General features: G+C 40.8%; 1 protein-coding gene across 1 annotated transcript in view; it reads left to right on the top strand.

Moving 5' to 3' along the window:
- The window catches only part of hcn4 (hyperpolarization activated cyclic nucleotide-gated potassium channel 4), a 70,837-nt gene that overhangs the window by 32,290 nt on the left and 19,396 nt on the right, over nucleotides 1–19,151 (top strand). The window contains exons 4-6 of the mRNA XM_051379957.1: nucleotides 2,585–2,803; nucleotides 14,138–14,284; nucleotides 14,575–14,815. Coding sequence (XP_051235917.1) covers nucleotides 2,585–2,803; nucleotides 14,138–14,284; nucleotides 14,575–14,815 — 607 coding nt within the window. The remainder of the gene's footprint in view (nucleotides 1–2,584; nucleotides 2,804–14,137; nucleotides 14,285–14,574; nucleotides 14,816–19,151) is intronic.

Raw genomic sequence — 19,151 nt, forward strand, 5'->3', positions numbered from 1 at the left:
ACCAATAAATCAACATATATTTAACCCTTAAGGGATGTAGCCAAGGAGAGCGGTTGCCTAACTGATGGCTTATCAATATACATTTGGATTTAAGTGTCAATAGGGCATTGTTTGGGCTTTTCGTGTGGCAACCAATTTCAGTGAAAAACTGAAAGATGTCCACATGGAATAAAAGCTTCCTGGATGGCTAGATGTATTGGCGACATTGGCGTCATGAAGCAGGTTTGTCTTTGTCAACTTACTGCATTCATCTGTTTAGTATCCATACAAATACCACAGTTATTGTTTCTTACAATTCCCAATTGTGAGATTTATAATTTTGAAAATAATTTAATCATTAAAATAACAGACAGAATGCTTTATTAATTATCAGAAAGACGACAGATAAAAAGCCCAGAATAAATGTGTTTTTAAACTGTGAAGAACAAAGCAAACAAATTCAAGGGAGCCAAGCTTGAGTTTTACACAAACCAGTTTTTAGTCAGCTGTATGTTCATCTCTCCGTGCCAGAGCAGATGTCACATGAGTAGTTACATCGCTCAAGGTATGATGTATTTGGTTCATCATGCCTCACTGCCTCACTGACATGCTCACTTGTTATATTTAATCATAAGAAACGACAGATGTTGCAAACCACTGTCCCTTGAGATGTTTCACACTTAAGCTAATTTTAGCTTGTCTTCCATACCTGTCTGTGCAGAACTACCACGCACGCAGGTAAGGTACAGTGTCAGTACTGGGGATCAAACCAGCAACCAGTAGGCCGCCTCTTTGACCAACCTTCCATTTTAACCAACCTCTTTGTCTTTCAGTTATCTGGATTAAGACAAAAAATAGGTATATACATTCAGACTTCAAGGATTTTAAATGGTTACATCCAAACCTTTAACATTTCCTCTTCTACTTTTAAATTTCTGTTTCCTTCACTACCATGAAGACGGTTGTGAAGGAAGATGCCTTATACCACTAGTTCGAGTCCAGTAGAAAGGGGATTATCTTAAATTACATAAGGCTGTGCTGTCAGGCAACATAGTGTAAACTGTGGCTCATCATTAAGGTACAATACAGTATGTATGGATTAAGATTCGATTTGATGTCGTATTCTAGAGCAGTGAAAACAAGGTCATGATTGCTTTACTAATCTTTTAGTTTCATACCTTCAAAACATGCTGTATTGGAACCGTATATACATTGCAGAAGCAGAAATAATACTGCACGATACACAAAGCCACAACAGAGAAAGGCAGATTTAAATAGTCCGGCAGAGCAATATGACACGCAATATGACACATTTGCCATCCTGTGTTTTAAACAAGTGAAATCTAATCTGTTATATGTTCAAATTTTAGAGAAATATTGCCTTTACTCTCTTATTAATACCAAGTTCTATGTTTACCTTCATTTACTTCCATTAAAACCTAAAAGTCCAGTATTCCATTTTAATATCTCCATCTCAGTGACTGAGGAATATGGGTTCACATGCCAAATGCCTTGTCACAAAAATTTCAGGCAGTTATGACTCGATTATATTTAGGCATTTCCTACTTCTTATGTTGTTGCAGCTCAGAGCCCTGTTTCCAAAACTTCCACAGAGCTTCTACAGGCTGATTCCTCTAATTTCGGCTCCAAAAACAGCCCTGTGCAGAGGCCCTGAGATCTGAGGAAGAGCACTCATAATGTACTTAGTCTAAAATCCTGTGTGAGGGATGTAGCCTCTCATTAACATCAAAATGGAGTTTGTTGTGTTTCACACAGTAAACACTGTCTAATTAATTGCATTACGTAGAAGAATGCATCTCAATGTGACAGAATAACAAATATATCTTTCTGAATTAATTCCAGCCTCGGGGGAAGGCACCTCTCTGATGGAAAGCTCCTCATGTTTTGCTGACATTACCTGGTAGACAAAGAGTTTGTTAGTATCGACTCAGTCACGGTTGTTTTGGTTCTGAGTGGAATCATTAGGAGACATTTTTTGTCTTCTTTTACAGTAGCTGCCCCATTATCTTGCTGGGTCATCGCTCCTTACCTTTTCAGGAGGGCACTAATAAAATTGCTATCTCTCTCGGCTTTTCCGCTGTGGAAATGAGTTTGAAAGCAATTTGGACGTGTCACCCCCAGGAGAGAGTTGATATTGATTTGCCATGAACTACCAACGGGATCTAAAGGAAAAGGGGCAATTTATCTACAAATGAGAAAACTCACAGAGAAATCACATTTTTCTAAATAGCTGACCTACTTACTGTCATGCAAGCCTCCAGTGTCTCACGCTCCATCCGCCCATTCTCAGGGCTCTGTTTTAGGCTCTTGCCCAAATGTCTGCTTGCACCAAATGTTTGCATTTTGAAAAGTATGTTTTACCCAGCCAGCTGCTCTTTATTGAACTAAGACGGCTTGAAATGGACATCTGCCATTAGTTTTGTCTTAAGTAATTGGATGTGTGTGTGTATGTGTGTGAGCTGTCAGGATGCTCCTTGACCTTTAATGTGCTATCAACACCCTTTTGAGAGAGAGATAGTGAGCAAGATAGAAAGTCTTCCAATGTACCCACTCTAACTCACCCCATCTTCTCTGTTTCATCCAGAATGACACATGGGGACAGCAGTACTCCTACGCACTTTTCAAAGCTATGAGCCACATGCTGTGTATTGGGTATGGCATGTACCCCCCAGTGGGGATGACAGACGTGTGGCTGACCATCCTCAGCATGATAGTGGGCGCTACCTGCTACGCCATGTTTGTGGGCCACGCCACCGCACTAATCCAGTCTCTAGACTCATCTCGACGGCAGTACCAGGAGAAGGTGAGTCAATGTGGCGTGTGGCTGACAGCTTTGTTGTCTTAATTTATTTTGAAGGGAGGACAGTGGCGGTGAGGTAGGATGCTGGCTCATACTCATGTCGTTTAATGCAGCAGTTTACTACAAAATAGAATTTAATTGATGTTTGAACAGACACCAAACACACACTTCACTTTTCCAAAAACAGAAAGCAAGCACTGTCAAAGTCCTCTAAACAAGGGGTTTTCAAAGTCTGACACTTTGGGGGCCCCCCTCAGACAAAACTAAGACAACGGCATTTATTTTGTCACGAGTAGAGGATTGGCATATTTCTGTCCTATATTTCAAACACCTCAACTTTTCACGAGCTAAGAAAAACTATTTTCAGGTGTGATTTTTTACAGTAGCTTAAGAAGTATTTTTTCAAAGAAGACTTTGATTAATACATGGTTTCCTTTGGGCAGCAACAAACTAGGTGTCCATATCTTCTTAGCTCCTTCAAGCCGAATTTATATCTTCGGCCGAATGGGTTTTTGCTGTGGAACGGTCCATAAAGAGACAGGAACCCCAGCCTCCCCAGTTCAGTGACAGGAAAGCCCTGACAGCTGGCTGTGAAGAGCCTAGCCGTGTTCCACAGTGCCATGCCCTCTGTGGGCCCAGCGTGGGCGATAATGAGCTGAGCTGCAAGGCTGCCACATTGCCCACCGTCTGTGGCGAGGAGGAGATGGAAAAGGATGACCTCCAGGGAATGGAGGCAGAGCTCTAGAGACCCCACCCGAATGAAAGAGGGAAGGTGGGGGTGAAAGAGGGCAGAGAAAAAGGGCCCCCGGCAGACAAGCAGAGGAACAGATTAGCTGACGTAATGGGTGTGTGGGTTGCTACATCTTCAAAAGGATAAAAAAAAGTGCACTGGATAAATTAACACCTCAAAAATGTAGGGGTGGGTAACAAAGAGACTTTTCTACCAGAATCTAGTCAAAAAAGTACAACATGCAAGTAGATACACTACTAAAGCTGCTGATCTGAGTAGCTGCTTAATGAAAGAAGAGCAAACCATCACCAAGCTCAGCACTCTCAACTCGTCTGCTGCTCAGCTTTAGAGATGCCTTGCTGCCAAGTAGACTGAACAGCTGGCCTGTCTCAGCACCAGTCAGCATGTGCTACCAAAGCCATTTGCCACCGTTTCTGGGATCACCCCCTAAGGCGCCTTAAGAATCCCCCAGTCAGCTAAAAAGGCTCCCCTGTGCTCCCACAGCTTCCCACGGTGCCTGCCTGCAGAAAGGTTATTACTGCAGACTGCAATTAATTTTAAAGAGTGTGGATTCTCTCATTTATCTTTCCACATGCGTCAGTAAGGCACTCTCTAGGTGCACTGTCACCACATGCTCATCTGGCTGTGGGAGCCAGATAGAAGTAATTTCTACAACACTGTATTATTTCCTCTCTGCTTATCAGGGTTAGTTCCTTCAAAGAAGTAAACCTTTTTGTCATTGGCCATTTCATTAGCATGTGACAGCATCATCCGCTTCCTGGAGATTCCACTCTGCTTTTCACTGTTAGTCTAATACCATAATCCACGCACTCAAGAAGTGGACAATTCATTGGTCAGTCCCTGGAGTTTTGAGAGGACAGGTGGCTGTTTTCAGATGGCCATTGGGCTGCCATGACAGGGACAGCTGTTCTTGTCTGCTGGGACTCAGCCTGGTGAGAAATCTGCTAACTGAGACACCACCAACACAGCAGCCAGTGTCCAACCTGCCATCATACACCAAGTTATTATGCACGCTTGTCTGTTAAAGGGAGTGATTCTTTGCCGTCTCATTAGTTAAAGTAAGGTGTGGTGGCTTAACATATAATCTTAAAGAGTCTCCGAAAGCAATGAGGCTAAGATGCGATGGAAGGTTGTTTGTATTTTAAGGTGGGCTTACTGTTAATAGACCTTTAATAAACCATACACAGTGTGAGGATAGTGATATGACAGAAATGAGTGTTACAGGCACCCGGTTAGCTCAGTCGGTAGAGCTGGCAACCCCTATACGCAGTGGCCCAGGTTCGAATCCGACCTGCAGCCCTTTGCTGCATGTCATCCCCTCTCTCTGCCTCCCTTTCCTGTCTCTCTATAGCCATCTCTGTCAATAAAGGCATAAAAGGCCAAAAAAAATAATACTTTAAAGAAATGAGTGTTACAAACAGTGATGTAAATCAACAACAACATATTATAGGTATAATTCTTTATGCTCTAACCAAAAAAAGGAGATGGCACAAAGGAATGGGGCAACACGTCAGCAACACAAAAAAAACCCAAATCCACTGCTTTGAAATATCAAATAGTTCTGTCTTTGAACTATTGGTACTGTTCAAAGAATAAAATGTCTTAAAATCTCTCTCTTTACATATATAATTGCATATTAAATGGAGGATACTTTAAATAATAGTATATGGTTAATGTTAATCTGCTCTCTCCTCTTAGGGCATTTTTAGAGTGTTATTGAACTCAGTAGCTCAGTCTCAGAGTGGGTACTCAAAGTACAAGGACATTGAGAAGCTTTAGTTCTCATCTAAACCAGTGGATATTTGTAACACATTATATGAAGAAGGATTACAGTGGTTGTTTGTGTTTTAGTGTGTCATGAAAATTAAGAGGAAAGAAATAACTTTGTCTTTCAACTCTCATAAATATGTTTACCCACAGATCTACCATTAAATGTATTTTCATCTTGGTTTCACTGTCTTAGTTTGTTTCTAAACTTCACAAAAACTCTTTTAATACTTCATTTGGCGTGCTGACTCAACACATGCATAGCAGAACGTGAAATACGAGGAATTAGACATTTTGACTCATTTGTAAATGCTGGAAATGCCACCAGACTATTTTCTGTTGGCTTTTGGTGAGCTGAAATGGATCCCTATAGTTTGCAGTTTGGAGTTTTTGTGTTCAGAAGCCAAATATGCCAATGTTGATATTCCAAATATGCTGTCAGCAAGGCTACAAAACTGCAGCACATGCATGCACCACCATTCGGTGGAGTAGCATGAAATGTGACTTACTTATCTGCAATGTAGACATTATGCGGCATCATAAATCACTGTTATGATAATGGAGCTTATTTCACAGTAATTACAAAATTAGAATGTGGATGGGAGTATAAATTAAAAAAAAAACATTAGCCAGCATGGAGCTGTACAGTAACATTGTGTAGGGCATTTGACCAGGGCCAGCTTGTAAGTAAACACCAACAATAGGCTACAACACAAATGCATACCCTCTACTGTCACAGTGGGACGGATGGTAAATACCGATTACTGTTTAGTAAGTGAAAGATGACAAATCAGTGTTGAACTGTGCAGCATCATCACCACATTTAAGTGCCTTGTGCTGGTTATGATGTGACACAGGCTCTCTATTCATCCACTGTAAATGAACTGTAAAAAGTAGAGCACGGAGCTGTATGACCAAGATGAGAGGCCATCTGTCCAGTTGGCATGCAGAGATAATGTCCAGGTAACAGTTAAATATAGATGGGAAACAAATCAGTGAAACCCCTCTGGGGGACTATGATGAAGAAAATCAGTCTATGAAGGAATCTTGTAAGTGTACAGACAGGAAATAGGAAAGGAGGGGGGAAAAAAGGCTCTGCTGTCAAAGATGGTGAAAATTATCATCAGAAAGCGTGAGTATAATCTTTTCTGAATAGAATTCTATTACAATGTGGCACCATGTGATAAATGCCTGGGCTGTCAGAAGCTAGCAAGCTCAAATGAGCTCTTAAATAGGAATCAGGCAGCCTGTTAACTGTTACACAAAGTAGAGAGCGCCTCAACCACACTAAATACTATGGGTTAAAGTGTGGCCCCCACTGAGATGAAAAATAGCTTTATTAGATTAATTTTCACTCTGTTAAAAATATATGACTGATGCCAGTCTTTTGCTGTGTGTAAACAGAGCCAGTGGGCGCAAAGTAATAATAAACATGTGCATTTTCTACCTGTTTGCAACTGAATTTGCTGCAGATCTATCTGACTGCATGGATTAGGTTGGGCCCATATCAGATATGAGCGGTAAAGAGACGGGTTGAAGCTAGACATTGCACAAGCGTTACCCTTTCTTCTCAGAGATTCCCATATGTGAGAGGTACACAGTGCTATTTACTGAGTGCTCTAGTCATGGGATTTTAGTTACATTTTCAAGACTGTGATATCTTTATATCTGTACTCCCTGCTAGTTGAGTTGAGTTTAATTGTACCAGATGGCACTCAGAAGTGGATAATTTTTAAGTTCCCATTGCTTGTTTTGTCCCAAAACCAAAGCTATTAAATGTACAATGATAATAAACAGAAAAAGCAGTAAATACACTCTACTAAACCTGAAACCATTGATTGTTTCCAATTGTTTCGTTTGTTGCTTGATAAATTACGTAAACAATTAATCAAATGTCAAATTTTCCAGGAGTAGAGTGTAGCTTCTGTATGATTACACTATAGTACTATAGGTTCACTGTGGTATAGACCCCTGTAGTATTATTGAATAATATGTTGGGGTCTCTCATCCCCACATTGAACCCCTGTATTACCCAGCAAGCAGCTCTGCTAAAACACGGACTAAAACATTGTGAGCTGGAATGGGTTAAGCATCTCTCAAATTCCCCCAAGGATTCCTCACTCTTGTCTCGGGCATGTTCAGAACCATTATCACACAAAGAGAATTACATCTCTCCGGATTGGGGGCACAAGATGGCTGCGCATGTGACTGTGCATACAGGGTATGCCTGCAGCTCCAGCTCTCTGTAAGCCACTGCTACTATGGCCCTCTACAGTGGAAATGCATATGAGACAGAAATGGGAATGGGCACACCAAACAAAAGAGATAATCTCATTCATTTGTAGGTAACTTGTGATCCATATTGTTTTACTTTACAGAAGCTCTCTGATCCTTTTGAGCATTTCTCCTCTCAGGTTTTTCATAGTATATTATTATTGGTCAGCATGGGATAACTGAGTGGTGTTCTGTTTGTTGTTGGTAGTTAATGATGAAATCAGGGATGCCCAGGAGGGACTTGTGAGTAGTGTGTTGTGGCTTGCCGGTCCCAAATGGCTTTAGAAGGCAATGGCAATGGGGTGCTGCAGCCCCTCCCCTCTAAATCTCTAATTAACACTTGGCAATTAAACATGGCTCTTTGGGGAGTAGTTAATAAGTGGCCCAAAGCTGATTATTTTAGGGTGAAGAGGCTCTAGAGATCTTTTGTTCCCCCACTTGAATCCCCAAATCAAGACCTTTGGAAATACAGTAAATAGTCATCAGAAGAGGACTATATTTGCACTTACATAATTGTGAGTTTCTTCCCAAGAGGGAGAGGAATGGATTAATGCTGTCAGGGAACTAGTAAAAAATGCAGTTTTAGATTTTTCTTATTTAAGCTAAATGATGAAGCCGGTCAGCTCTGTGTTGATTGATTTGATGGGCCTTGAAAAACCCTAGTATGAAAAAGATGTAGGTTTCAGCCAACAATAGCAATAAATTTGTGGCGCCTTGTAGAGGTTAAGTCATGATTTCCCTATACCATCAACCCAAGGACACAGCTGTCAACAAGTTGAGGAGCTTAAGTCTGACTCTGTCTTACAGTAAGAGCCATTCTCATTAGTCTGACTGATGGCATTAATCTAAACCATGTTACATTCCCTTTTCCTCTGCCACACAACTTTTACTGCTAAGTCAAGGACTGCTAAAATGCCAGAGTTGCCAAGTGAAATACCTGCTCTTGTGTATAACCAAAACCAAATCAAAGGCAAAACCATCGTCAATATAATGTCACAGAAAATGTATGCTTACAGCAGCATTTGCAGTGTCCATATCAAGATTGTCATTCCTACAGACATACAGCATTTTATTAGATATGCAGTATTTTAATTGTATGTGAGTAGGTAGTTCAAATTGATATGAAATAACTAGAAAAAAACAAAAAATATTTTAAAAAATCTTCTTGTGGGACAGATTATATTATATTTTTGACATCATGTCGCAGGCCAGAAGGAGGGCTGGAAATGCCCCCGGGCCAGCAGTTTGGTATACCTGCTAGAGGTGCTTTTTCTAAATGTAAATGTATTACACACTCATGATGATGCTAGAGGAAAGGAAGGGGATGACCACAGTTTATTGGCTTCATCCTCTGGGATCCATGAATGTATCTAATGGGAATCCATCAAATCTTCCTTGAAACATTTAAATCTGCGCAAAATTTCGTGGATCGACCGACTGACAGACCAACATTGTCCTCCCTAGAGCCACTCTGCAAGTAGGGCTAAAAACCTTGATGTGGTTTCACACAACTAGAGCATGTAATTGGTGCTTCCACAGTTAGTGGGACTTATCCATGGTTAGTCGAATAATTAGATATACATAGTAGCAGTCAATTTATGAGACCACCTTATGAGACCACTGTACCATACAGTGTATCACTGGCTGCCCATGAGCGCTCTTGTCCTGAATTCAGCAGTGTTATGACCATTTCACACAAGACTGAGCTGTCCTCCAGCACATACATCACAAACCAAGCAGGTGGAGCATTCTCTATAGTTTGCTAATGTGTCCACTGCCTATTTAACATTTGTGGGTGAAAATATGTAGGACTTTAGTTAGCCTTATTATATGACCCATACCTTTAGACCATGCAACACAAGGTTATGGAGAAGGAGACAGAGAACAGTGGAGAAACAAAAATGTTTAGAAAGTATAATTAAGTGGCTGACATCTCTTTTGGGAAATGAATTATTCATTTCGTATTATTTGGTAAAAAATGTGCATTTGCTTGGAGAGCTGCATGAGAGAGGAGGGAATTGGGGGAAAAAAAGGATGATAAAAGAGTAGAATGATGGGAAAAAAGAAAAGTACGAATGTGGAACAGACCAAAGCATTGCCATGTGGTAAGAGATCAAAACCAAGAAACAGAGGGAAAGGGCTTGTGAAATAAAATATCACGAAGATGCAATTCTGTATAGCTCAGTGGGCAGAGTATGCTACTGCTGTAATATTGCCAAGATTGGAAACTAATAGGCTCACATACACACACACACAAATCTCTCTACTGTAATGTACTTAAAAGACAGTCAGTTACAGTAAGGCACTTAAGTCTATACAGAGGTCACCAGTCAGTACATGCAGTAAGGCTGACCCAATTGATCGGCCACCAATCGTTGTCTGCCGATATTTGCTCTAAATAGTTTAATTAGCGGTCTCTATGAAGACCGACTAGAAGAGCCAATCAGATGGCGCATTTATTTTATCCCACTGGAAAGTTATGTTCAGTCATTCCCACACATCAACTCATTTTAGCATCTTGCTGAGAGAGAGAGAGAGAGAGAGAGAGAGAGAGAGAGAGAGAGAGAGAGATACGAAGAAAGCACGAACCAGTTAAAGCAGACGGTTCGTTTTCAGTAGGCGACGTCATTAACAAGCCTCCTCCAAATGCAAAACGGAATTGTGGGTGAAAAAATCCAAAGAACAAGTTGTGTTTCTTCTGAACCCTTACAAAAACATAAACATCCAATAATTGCAACACAGCAGACACATGCAACCTGTATACATGAAGAGAAAAGCAGAAAGAAAGAAAGAGGCATGTGGCCAGTGACCCATAACCCTAACCCTCGAAACAGAAATATACGCCCCCTCCTATCCACAGTTACACGGTCATTCTGTGAGAAAGTGTATATTTGTTAAGCTTTAAGCTGCTCTCAATAACCTAGCGTAGACTCATGTGGTTCAAGTTGTCTCTCTGACAAGTTGCCTGCAAATAAATAAACAGTGGTCAATTCATGATACATATCTCTTAAATTTAAATCTTACTTAATCTGCATATAGATAGAAGCCACTAAATCCTACAGACTGATCCTTTAAAAGCAATGGCGTTGAGAATAGTAAAAGATCTTAGTGCTAGGTTAGCAGGACAATTTGTTGACTTGAATGGTTGTGTAATTTAAAGAACAAAAAATGTTGAACAATGCAGTATTCATTGTGTTATTGCCTTTATGGTTTTTATTATGCTAGGAAATTGGAAAATCACCAAAATCATCATCAACAGCCAAATATAGCAGTTTTAAAACCACCAAAGCTGAGGAAAGTTTTTGAGACTTTTGACTTATTTGCTGTCTTTCCAAGAGTTTGATTATATAATATCTGTCTGTTAAACATGAAGCCATAGCCAGCTACCTGTTAGCTTAGCATAGCACAAAGACTGGAAACAGGGGGAAACAGCTAGCCTGACTCTGTCCAAAAGTGACACAATCTGTCTACCAGAACCTCTAAAGCCCACTAATTAACACCTTATCTTATTTCTTAATTCTGTATAAAAACCAGTGTAAAAACAGCATGGTTAATAACCATTTCTTGGCTAGGCGCAGTAACTTCTTGCAGTCTGGTCATCATGGTGAGGTTGCTAGACTTTGCTGTTTACCTGGCAAGTCTCTTGTTTTTGTTTGTAGGCAGATTTTGTTACTTTTGGACATAGCCAAACACACAGCTTGTGCAAAGCTAAGCTAACATGACTGCTCGTGCTTAATGTACAGATATGAAATTGGTATTCATTTTTTCATCCAACAAAAATGTGTATTTCCTAAACTAAAGAAATAAAAAAATAAATCAGTTCTATAGTTCTCATCAGCGACTTATATTTTGGACAGCCACCCAACAGAATTGAATCCCCTGGTTTTCAGAGTGCAGTGAGGGAGGCTGATGGTGGAACGATTACCTCCTTAGCACTGACTATGATTTGATTTAGCCAAGTGGAGCAGGAGAGCAGGGATCTTCCTGGTGGCAGTGTGATGGTGGCTGTGCAGCAATAACATAATTTCCTGTCAGAGAGAGTGTTATCAGCCCATCACAGCGTCAGGATTGTGCTGTCCCCCCATGGTCGGTGTCTTTACATCCATGTCAGCTTCACCTCTGAGACTTAACAGTGATTAGTATACGAGATGCCTTTGAGTGAGACACAGCTACTGTATAGAGTACAGTTGTACCCGTCACAATATAAAAGCAATAGGACAGTATCTTGCGTTTGTTCACTTAACTAATGCTCTTTCATGCTGGGAGAATCAAACTGTAACATGCTGCAAAGCTGAGGATAAACGGTTGTATTACATGTTGACAGTGTTTTTTATGAATGTAAAAAAAAAAGCGTTGGGAGACCTTCTGAAGGAGATGATAATCCACGCCTTTGAAACAGAGCACCAGGCTGTGGCATGTCTAATGCAGGAGACATAAAGACATTAGACAAGATGCAGAATGTGGGTTACACCTGTCATCTTCACCCTGGCATCACATGCAGACAAGCCATCTTCGCTGCAATACTCAGCAGCCAATGGGACTACAGCTGGAGATTTCTGCGATTGTTTTCTAGAGCTTTTCCTCTCTTGGAGTAGTGGAGCAAAAGTTCCTCTCTGCAATGATTCTGTTTCATCATCAGATCAGTAAATGCTCAATTTTATGCCAAAGGGATTGTGGGGATAAAGACTCAAACCCTTACGCCACAACAGAGCTCATCCATCTCCCCACAGATGCACAGAGACCGGATATCTAAAAGCTTCTTTCCGCATCTTATTCTTGCTTATGCAAGCATTTAATTTTCCAGGTCACTTTACACTTTTAAATTGTCAAATAATTTACTTGACATTCCTAAGAGGTGAACTTTTAAGTATATCAGACGAGCAGCTTAGTGTTGGACAAAGAGTATAATAGTTCAATTGCACATTTATATGCCCTTGAACTTGCAGATTTATACATTGTAGTGTTTGTGGTTGTAACAGCTACGTTGTTTCAAAAGTCAGTGATTTCATGCAACAGTTTGTGGCTAAGTGGTCACAGTCGAGGGAGCTTTATCATCGATATGCACAGACTGACTCCAGACTGTTTTCTTTGTCTGTGAGGGACTCAAAAGGCTCTGGTCAAACACAGACTAAAATCCATCTAAATTTGGCATGGAGAAGGGAGCACATGACAAACAAAAAAAGTGAACAAAGGAGGATTAAAAACACAACAGGGTGTCAGTGGGTCACTACAAGGATAGAAGATGTTACCAGCAGAACCTTGCTGACATCTGATCAGACTTATTCTAAATTGGCGATACAGTCTGCCTGCGTGTTTTTACTCTAACCCTAGAATGCATTTCTTTCCAACTCTCCTTACATTTCCTGACAGCTTTTCTGCTTTCTAAAAAACAATCTGACTTGCATGAGACAGCTGTCCTTATTTACTGTGTTATGTTTCCAAAAGATTGGCCTTTTGATGATCTCCTCCAAGATTAGTGGTGCATAGCGTATTAGAGCCGAATAACAAAGAGGAAGACATCTGAGGTCAGCCATGTCATTGAGTGGTAAGGCTTTTGGCAGCGTAGAAATGGTGATCAAAGAGCACCTCCAGTGTTTCCCTATGAATGGTTAATTTCTCTTTTTCTTCTTTTTTTCGTTCACTGAGGGTCATGGATTCTACCTGTTATTATTCCCGAGGTGCTCTCAGTGTGCTTTGATCTGCATCTCTGCCTCCTATACTGTAGAATCAATAAAAGGCCAACTAACACAATGCTTTTATGTTTAACAAACAACATAAATATTGGAGGGTACAGACACACACAGTCTTAAAAACATATATCAAATACACTCTTAAGTGTTTTAATGTATGTGGTGTTTGAGGAGCCCTGGGCCTTTGTTTGTTACTGCAATCACATATACAGTCTAAACAGGCAGGACACATCAGATCACAGCGTGGTTATATACAGATGTAGGTTTCAATTGCGTCACTTATGTTATTCGATACTATAAGTGGATGCAAATTGAGTGCTACAGTATGAATGAATAGTAATATAATAATATGATCTCTGATATTGCACTGTAGAAATACTAGTCCTGCCAGTTGTTTACTAAATGTAATTTAACAATGAAACACACACTCCTACCGGACATTTACTTGTGTTGTTCAGTGGTAAACCCAATCCAGTTTAGGCACAATGGTGAATCCTTTACAAGCTCCAGTGAATAATGACTAATCACTTCTCCACAATGATCATACCTCTCATTTCATTCCTGTATCTTTAGAGAAGAGGTACTATAGTAGAAATAATATTTAATGTGCTGACAGCAAATATGTAGTTAGTATGTTCTGTCAGATTGTCTTCTGAGAGAAACAGGAATGAAAGCTTGTAAAAGTGCTACCATGTTGGGTATAACCCACAAGACCCCGGATGGCCTGCATGCATCCGTCTCTATTTTCTTGTTTGTCTGACCTTAGTGCCAGCCGTTCTCTGTGGCTGTGTATTTGTACTACAGCACTATGGCCTTTGAGTAACCTGATTGTTGAGTGTCTCTGTGTCCCCGCAGTACAAACAGGTGGAGCAGTACATGTCTTTCCACAAGCTGCCAGCAGATATGAGGCAGAGAATCCACGACTACTACGAGCACCGTTACCAGGGCAAGATGTTCGACGAGGAGAGCATCCTGGGAGAGCTGAACGAGCCGCTCCGAGAGGTGGGATCAGTGTCTATGTTTGAATCTCCTGCACATGCAGCTGTAATGTATTCAAAAGCTTGTGTACTGCTTGACATTTCCCTCAGTTTACTTTTCTTTTTTTAGGGTGAATCCAAACAAGAGTAAAACTGAGAGGAGCTCAGAAAAAAAAAAGTCTGCACAGCTGACATTTTTTCTGTTGTTACTTTAATATCCCTCTTGTCTGAAATTGTGACAGGTCAATGCATTTTGCAAAGCTAAAGCTCTTTTCTGCTGTTCTTGCTAACTGCTTTCTGTGTGTGCTCACACAGGAAATCGTCAACTTTAACTGTCGAAAGCTGGTGGCGTCCATGCCTCTGTTTGCCAACGCCGACCCCAACTTTGTCACCTCCATGCTCACTAAGCTGAGGTTTGAGGTGTTCCAGCCCGGGGATTATATAATCAGGGAGGGCACCATCGGCAAGAAAATGTACTTCATACAGCATGGGGTTGTCAGCGTACTAACCAAAGGCAATAAAGAGACCAAGCTTTCAGATGGCTCCTATTTTGGAGGTAAGACGAGCTGGTGCTACGCCAGAATCACAAACTCAAAGGTCACATACACACACTCATCTTTCAGTGGAGCTAAAATCTGCTCTGTTTTAATATTAATAATGCTGTCCTTTAGCACCTGAAGAGGTTGGCCTGGGTTTGAATTTAGATTTTGTGAGGCAACAGCATTTGGATAATAACGTGAGCATGAAGTGGTATGTTGTGCAGTGCTTGTCCCCTCACTTCTGCTTCATGGTTTATGCAGGACTTTTCCCTTAATTCACATCATGAGCTGTCTCTTAAATGTAGGCCAGACCCAAATTAAGAGAACAGTACTTGCTGTGGCACAAATTAAGAAATATGCATTCAAAGGTCAGAGGGGTCAGAAAGCTGTGAAATTACATACTATATGAATGCTTAAGACGTGTTCGGTAACCCAGAGTTGGTATATACTTAACTCGTGTTATGTTATTAATCAGGGTCAGATAATGTGTAGCCCTCTGATGGTCCCACAGAGCCTATGACACATGTAGGAGACAATGCTGCCATACTGCCCTTACCAAATACCAATTAATTTGCCCAGTGACAGCGTATCATTTAGACTACACTGTTAAGTAATGAGAAATGGTGGCAAAGCATTTAACAGCACATGACCTGCCTGTGGAAGTTTAATTACGCCTTTCCTGCTCAAGTCCATCTCCATGCCCTCTCTCTGGGGGGTTCCAGAGAAATAATGAAAAGATGGCAGGCAATCTATCTCTACACATGCCAAAACTAATCAACATTTTAGACAACATGGCCCCAGCTCTCTCTTGGGCCATGTTGTCTCAAATGTTGTCCAAAATGTTCCCTTCTTCGGTTCCTCCTCAGCAAGGCAGAATACAGATTCAAAGAGAGGCTTGTGAGCTCACAGTCTTGTTTCTAGCACATGCATCATGGTAATGGCACAGCTTGTGACATTCTGCCACTCAAAGACGTTGAAATGTACTCTTGATGACGATGTCATCTAAATGCATTAAACCGAATGCATCTAACTCCAACTTTTTTCTTCAAGTAAACATGAGTAGCAAAACCCACAAAATTGCAAATGCACAGAAACTGGCTCGCTCACTTTAATCTTAAGCCTTGGATCTGTAATTATTTTCCCCTTTTGCGCATTATAGGCACAAGGTTTTTGACTCCATTATCCTGTGACTATTCCTGGCAGTGCCACTCCTCTAGGGGTGGGGGTAAGGGTGGGGGCTAGTGAGGTAAGCCTAGAGCCACTGGGAGTTTGTTACCAAACACGAGTTAGTCATTCATGAAATTAATTGGTGCAGGATCAGCGCAGGGAGAATGTGGCACATGTAGATCTCAGTGCGGCTGTCACTATCAGCAAGCTGGAAGTCAGAAGCAATACGTTTTTTGTGTGTTTTTTTTTTTATATTATGTGCAGAACATGGAGACCTGCTCCATGTGGATTGCTAGGTTTTGACTCTATTGGGTTGTGTGAGCTTGAGAATGAAGAGCAGTAGCTTTCTTTTTAGTCAAACACGCTCAGTGTCAGCAGGCTCCAATTTACAGTGCAACAAATGGCACACGTATATGCTCATCACCATCTCAGCAATCTCATGTACTGTAACTCTTTCACTCATACACCTGAATTATTTACACAATTATATACTCAGCAATCTGCTCCAGTTTGTTAGCTGTTGGATTAGCTCGAGCCAGAGAGCCTAAAGTCTAAAGTGGACACGACATGTCCTGGACGGGAGCATCGGCTGGGCACACAGCGATCCAGTGGAGAGGGGAAATGTAATGTGACTGCAGTACTAACGCCAAGGGACACATGGATCGCTGCCAAGCCCGCTCTCTGGACGCTGCTCTGGGCTCAGAAAGAAAACATGCACCCTCTGCCCCCGCCTCCACTTCCCTCTTTCTCTCCTTATAGTTCAGTATTGAAACACTTATCTGAACAGCATCTCCGCTGCCCTCTCAGTGCCCAGACAGAGCAGGTTATTGTGTTGTTATAGTTCATCCTTTGTTGCCTGCAGTAATTGATGTGTTGCCAGTGCAGACAGTGCCTCTCTCTTGGTTGGAGTAGAACTCAGTGACCTTGTGGAGGCCCTGCATGCCAGTCAGAGGTGCTTATCAAAAGCTGTCTTTGATTGCACCCCTAAGATGGCTCACTTTGCCTCTGAGTGAGTGGCTCATAGAAGCTCTGTGAGAAAGGGTAAAAAAAGACAGTGAGATGGAGTTAGAGAGTGGGAAGAGGTTGCAGAGGGGAGTAAGTTGACTGCACAGTTTGCAATCTCCTGTGTCATCTTTTTGGCTTTACTCAGTTTGACTGGTTTTCTGTGAATGGGGCTCTCTTAATCCGTAGTCTTGTGAAGTCCTGGGTTAGGGAACTAATACTCTTCCCATCTTCCCTCTCTTTCACTTTTTTTTTTTGGTTGCCTTTTTTCCCTCTCTGAGCTCAGACTGGCTGTGCTGTAGAGCTGCCAAATGGCCACCCTGACTGAGCGAGTCAGTGAGAGAGCCTGGCAGCAGTAAAGGCCCAGGTAATCCTCCCGGTCCTTAACCCAGTTAACACCACTGCACCTCTTATTCTGGAGCAGCATTAGCTGAAGTTCGAGGCACTGCAGCACTTGACTGAGTGACTGAATAAGGAATGTGATAATATATAGAGTAGTCTTATATAATATGACAGGTTGGATAGGATAGGATGATATACAATACGATTCTGTGTTTTGAAATTTCATACAGGGTATGATGTGATACGACACAATTAGACATTGTTGTTGTTGGGCTGCGTCATACAAAACCTGGCTGCAACACTGTGAACCGGAGGATGATGTGATGCCACATAATACACAACATTATACATATACATACAAATATGTATGGTGTTATTGATAAGGATGTGATGCAATGAAATGCATACAATAGGAGGATATTTATCAAAACTGATGAATTTATTGCTCAAAGTTATACTTACTATATCAACTACTTTACCAGCTTTCATCCTGGATTTGCAATGCCACCATCAACTGTGTTTTCTGATTAACAGGCAGGAGATGAGAGACTGTCTGTTAACGAGTCTAAGAGTCTACAGCAGTGGTGCTTTGAGCTAAATACTAACATCAGCATGCTAATAAGCTCACAATGACAAAGCTACCATGCTGAAGTGTAGCATTTATAATGTTTATGTAACCCTTTAGAGATGAGGAACAGAAATGGATTACTGGTGATTTGATTATTTATGGCCAGTGGGATCAGAAGTTCTATGTTCGTCTACGGAGCCCAGGATTAACCAAACAATACACCAGGAATGACTCAGACACAGTTGTACTTTCTTTGAGAAACAAAAACGCTTCCCTATCAATACAAGGATGGGAAGGATAACCCAACACATAAAAATGCACACTCTTCAAATGACACAAATCTTACCCGGGTAAGTAGAAAAATAAAAAATGTAAACAAAAGTTCAGTTTAAAGTTCAGAATTTTCCCCCGTTTTTGGTCACTTCAAATCAGTTTCAGTTTTAGTTCTGTTCGGTCCACTGAGAAAGTGGAGAGAGTTTGTCTAACCGCACAGTTGGTGGTGTGTGTGTGTGTGTGTGTATGTAATGAAGTGCCGAATTCTGCAGGCGTCGTATCTCTAGTTCTCCTCTGGGCTGTTGCTCGCCATCAACGTCTCGATCCAGGCTCCAACATTCAGGTAGATAGTAAGGTTCAAAGGGGTCCAGCAAAAAAACCTGACCTACAGTGAGTAAGGTCAAAACATTCTTTTAGCTTTTTTAGCTTTCATTCATGAACTAGAGAATATACATCATGTTAAATCCACTCATTAACTGAACAACCATTGTAATATGACATCACAATATCAGTAACAACATAAATATTCTCAAAATATTCTCAAAATATCAGAGATAATTATTGAAAAGCCTCTTGAATATAATAATATCAAAAATATCTTGTTCACATAGCAATTGGAATACAAAATAACATAGATACCAGTAAGCAGACACATTTTGTGTACCCTGTGCCATGTGATAGCACTTTTAGATCACAAATAAAATGTAACATTCAAAGATAATTAAAATATGGCTTAATGTGCTTAAAAGGTGAATAAAATGTGCTAAATCAACACATTCCACTCTTCCTGATTGGCTGACAGCACAATTCAACCCATCTCCTTCAAAATAAACTTCCTATTTATTTTCTCTTTATCGCAGTTCAACTGCTTTTTAGACAAATATCACTTTTTAATCTTTAACATTAATAACGTATTTCATGAATTGACTTCTCAATATGAATTGATCTCTTTAATATAGATTTTTAACCTTGGTTACATTTAGCATTTGCACCATCTTAAT

The sequence above is a fragment of the Dicentrarchus labrax genome, unplaced genomic scaffold (genome assembly GCF_905237075.1).
Source record: "Dicentrarchus labrax unplaced genomic scaffold, dlabrax2021, whole genome shotgun sequence".
Classification (NCBI taxonomy): domain Eukaryota; kingdom Metazoa; phylum Chordata; class Actinopteri; family Moronidae; genus Dicentrarchus; species Dicentrarchus labrax.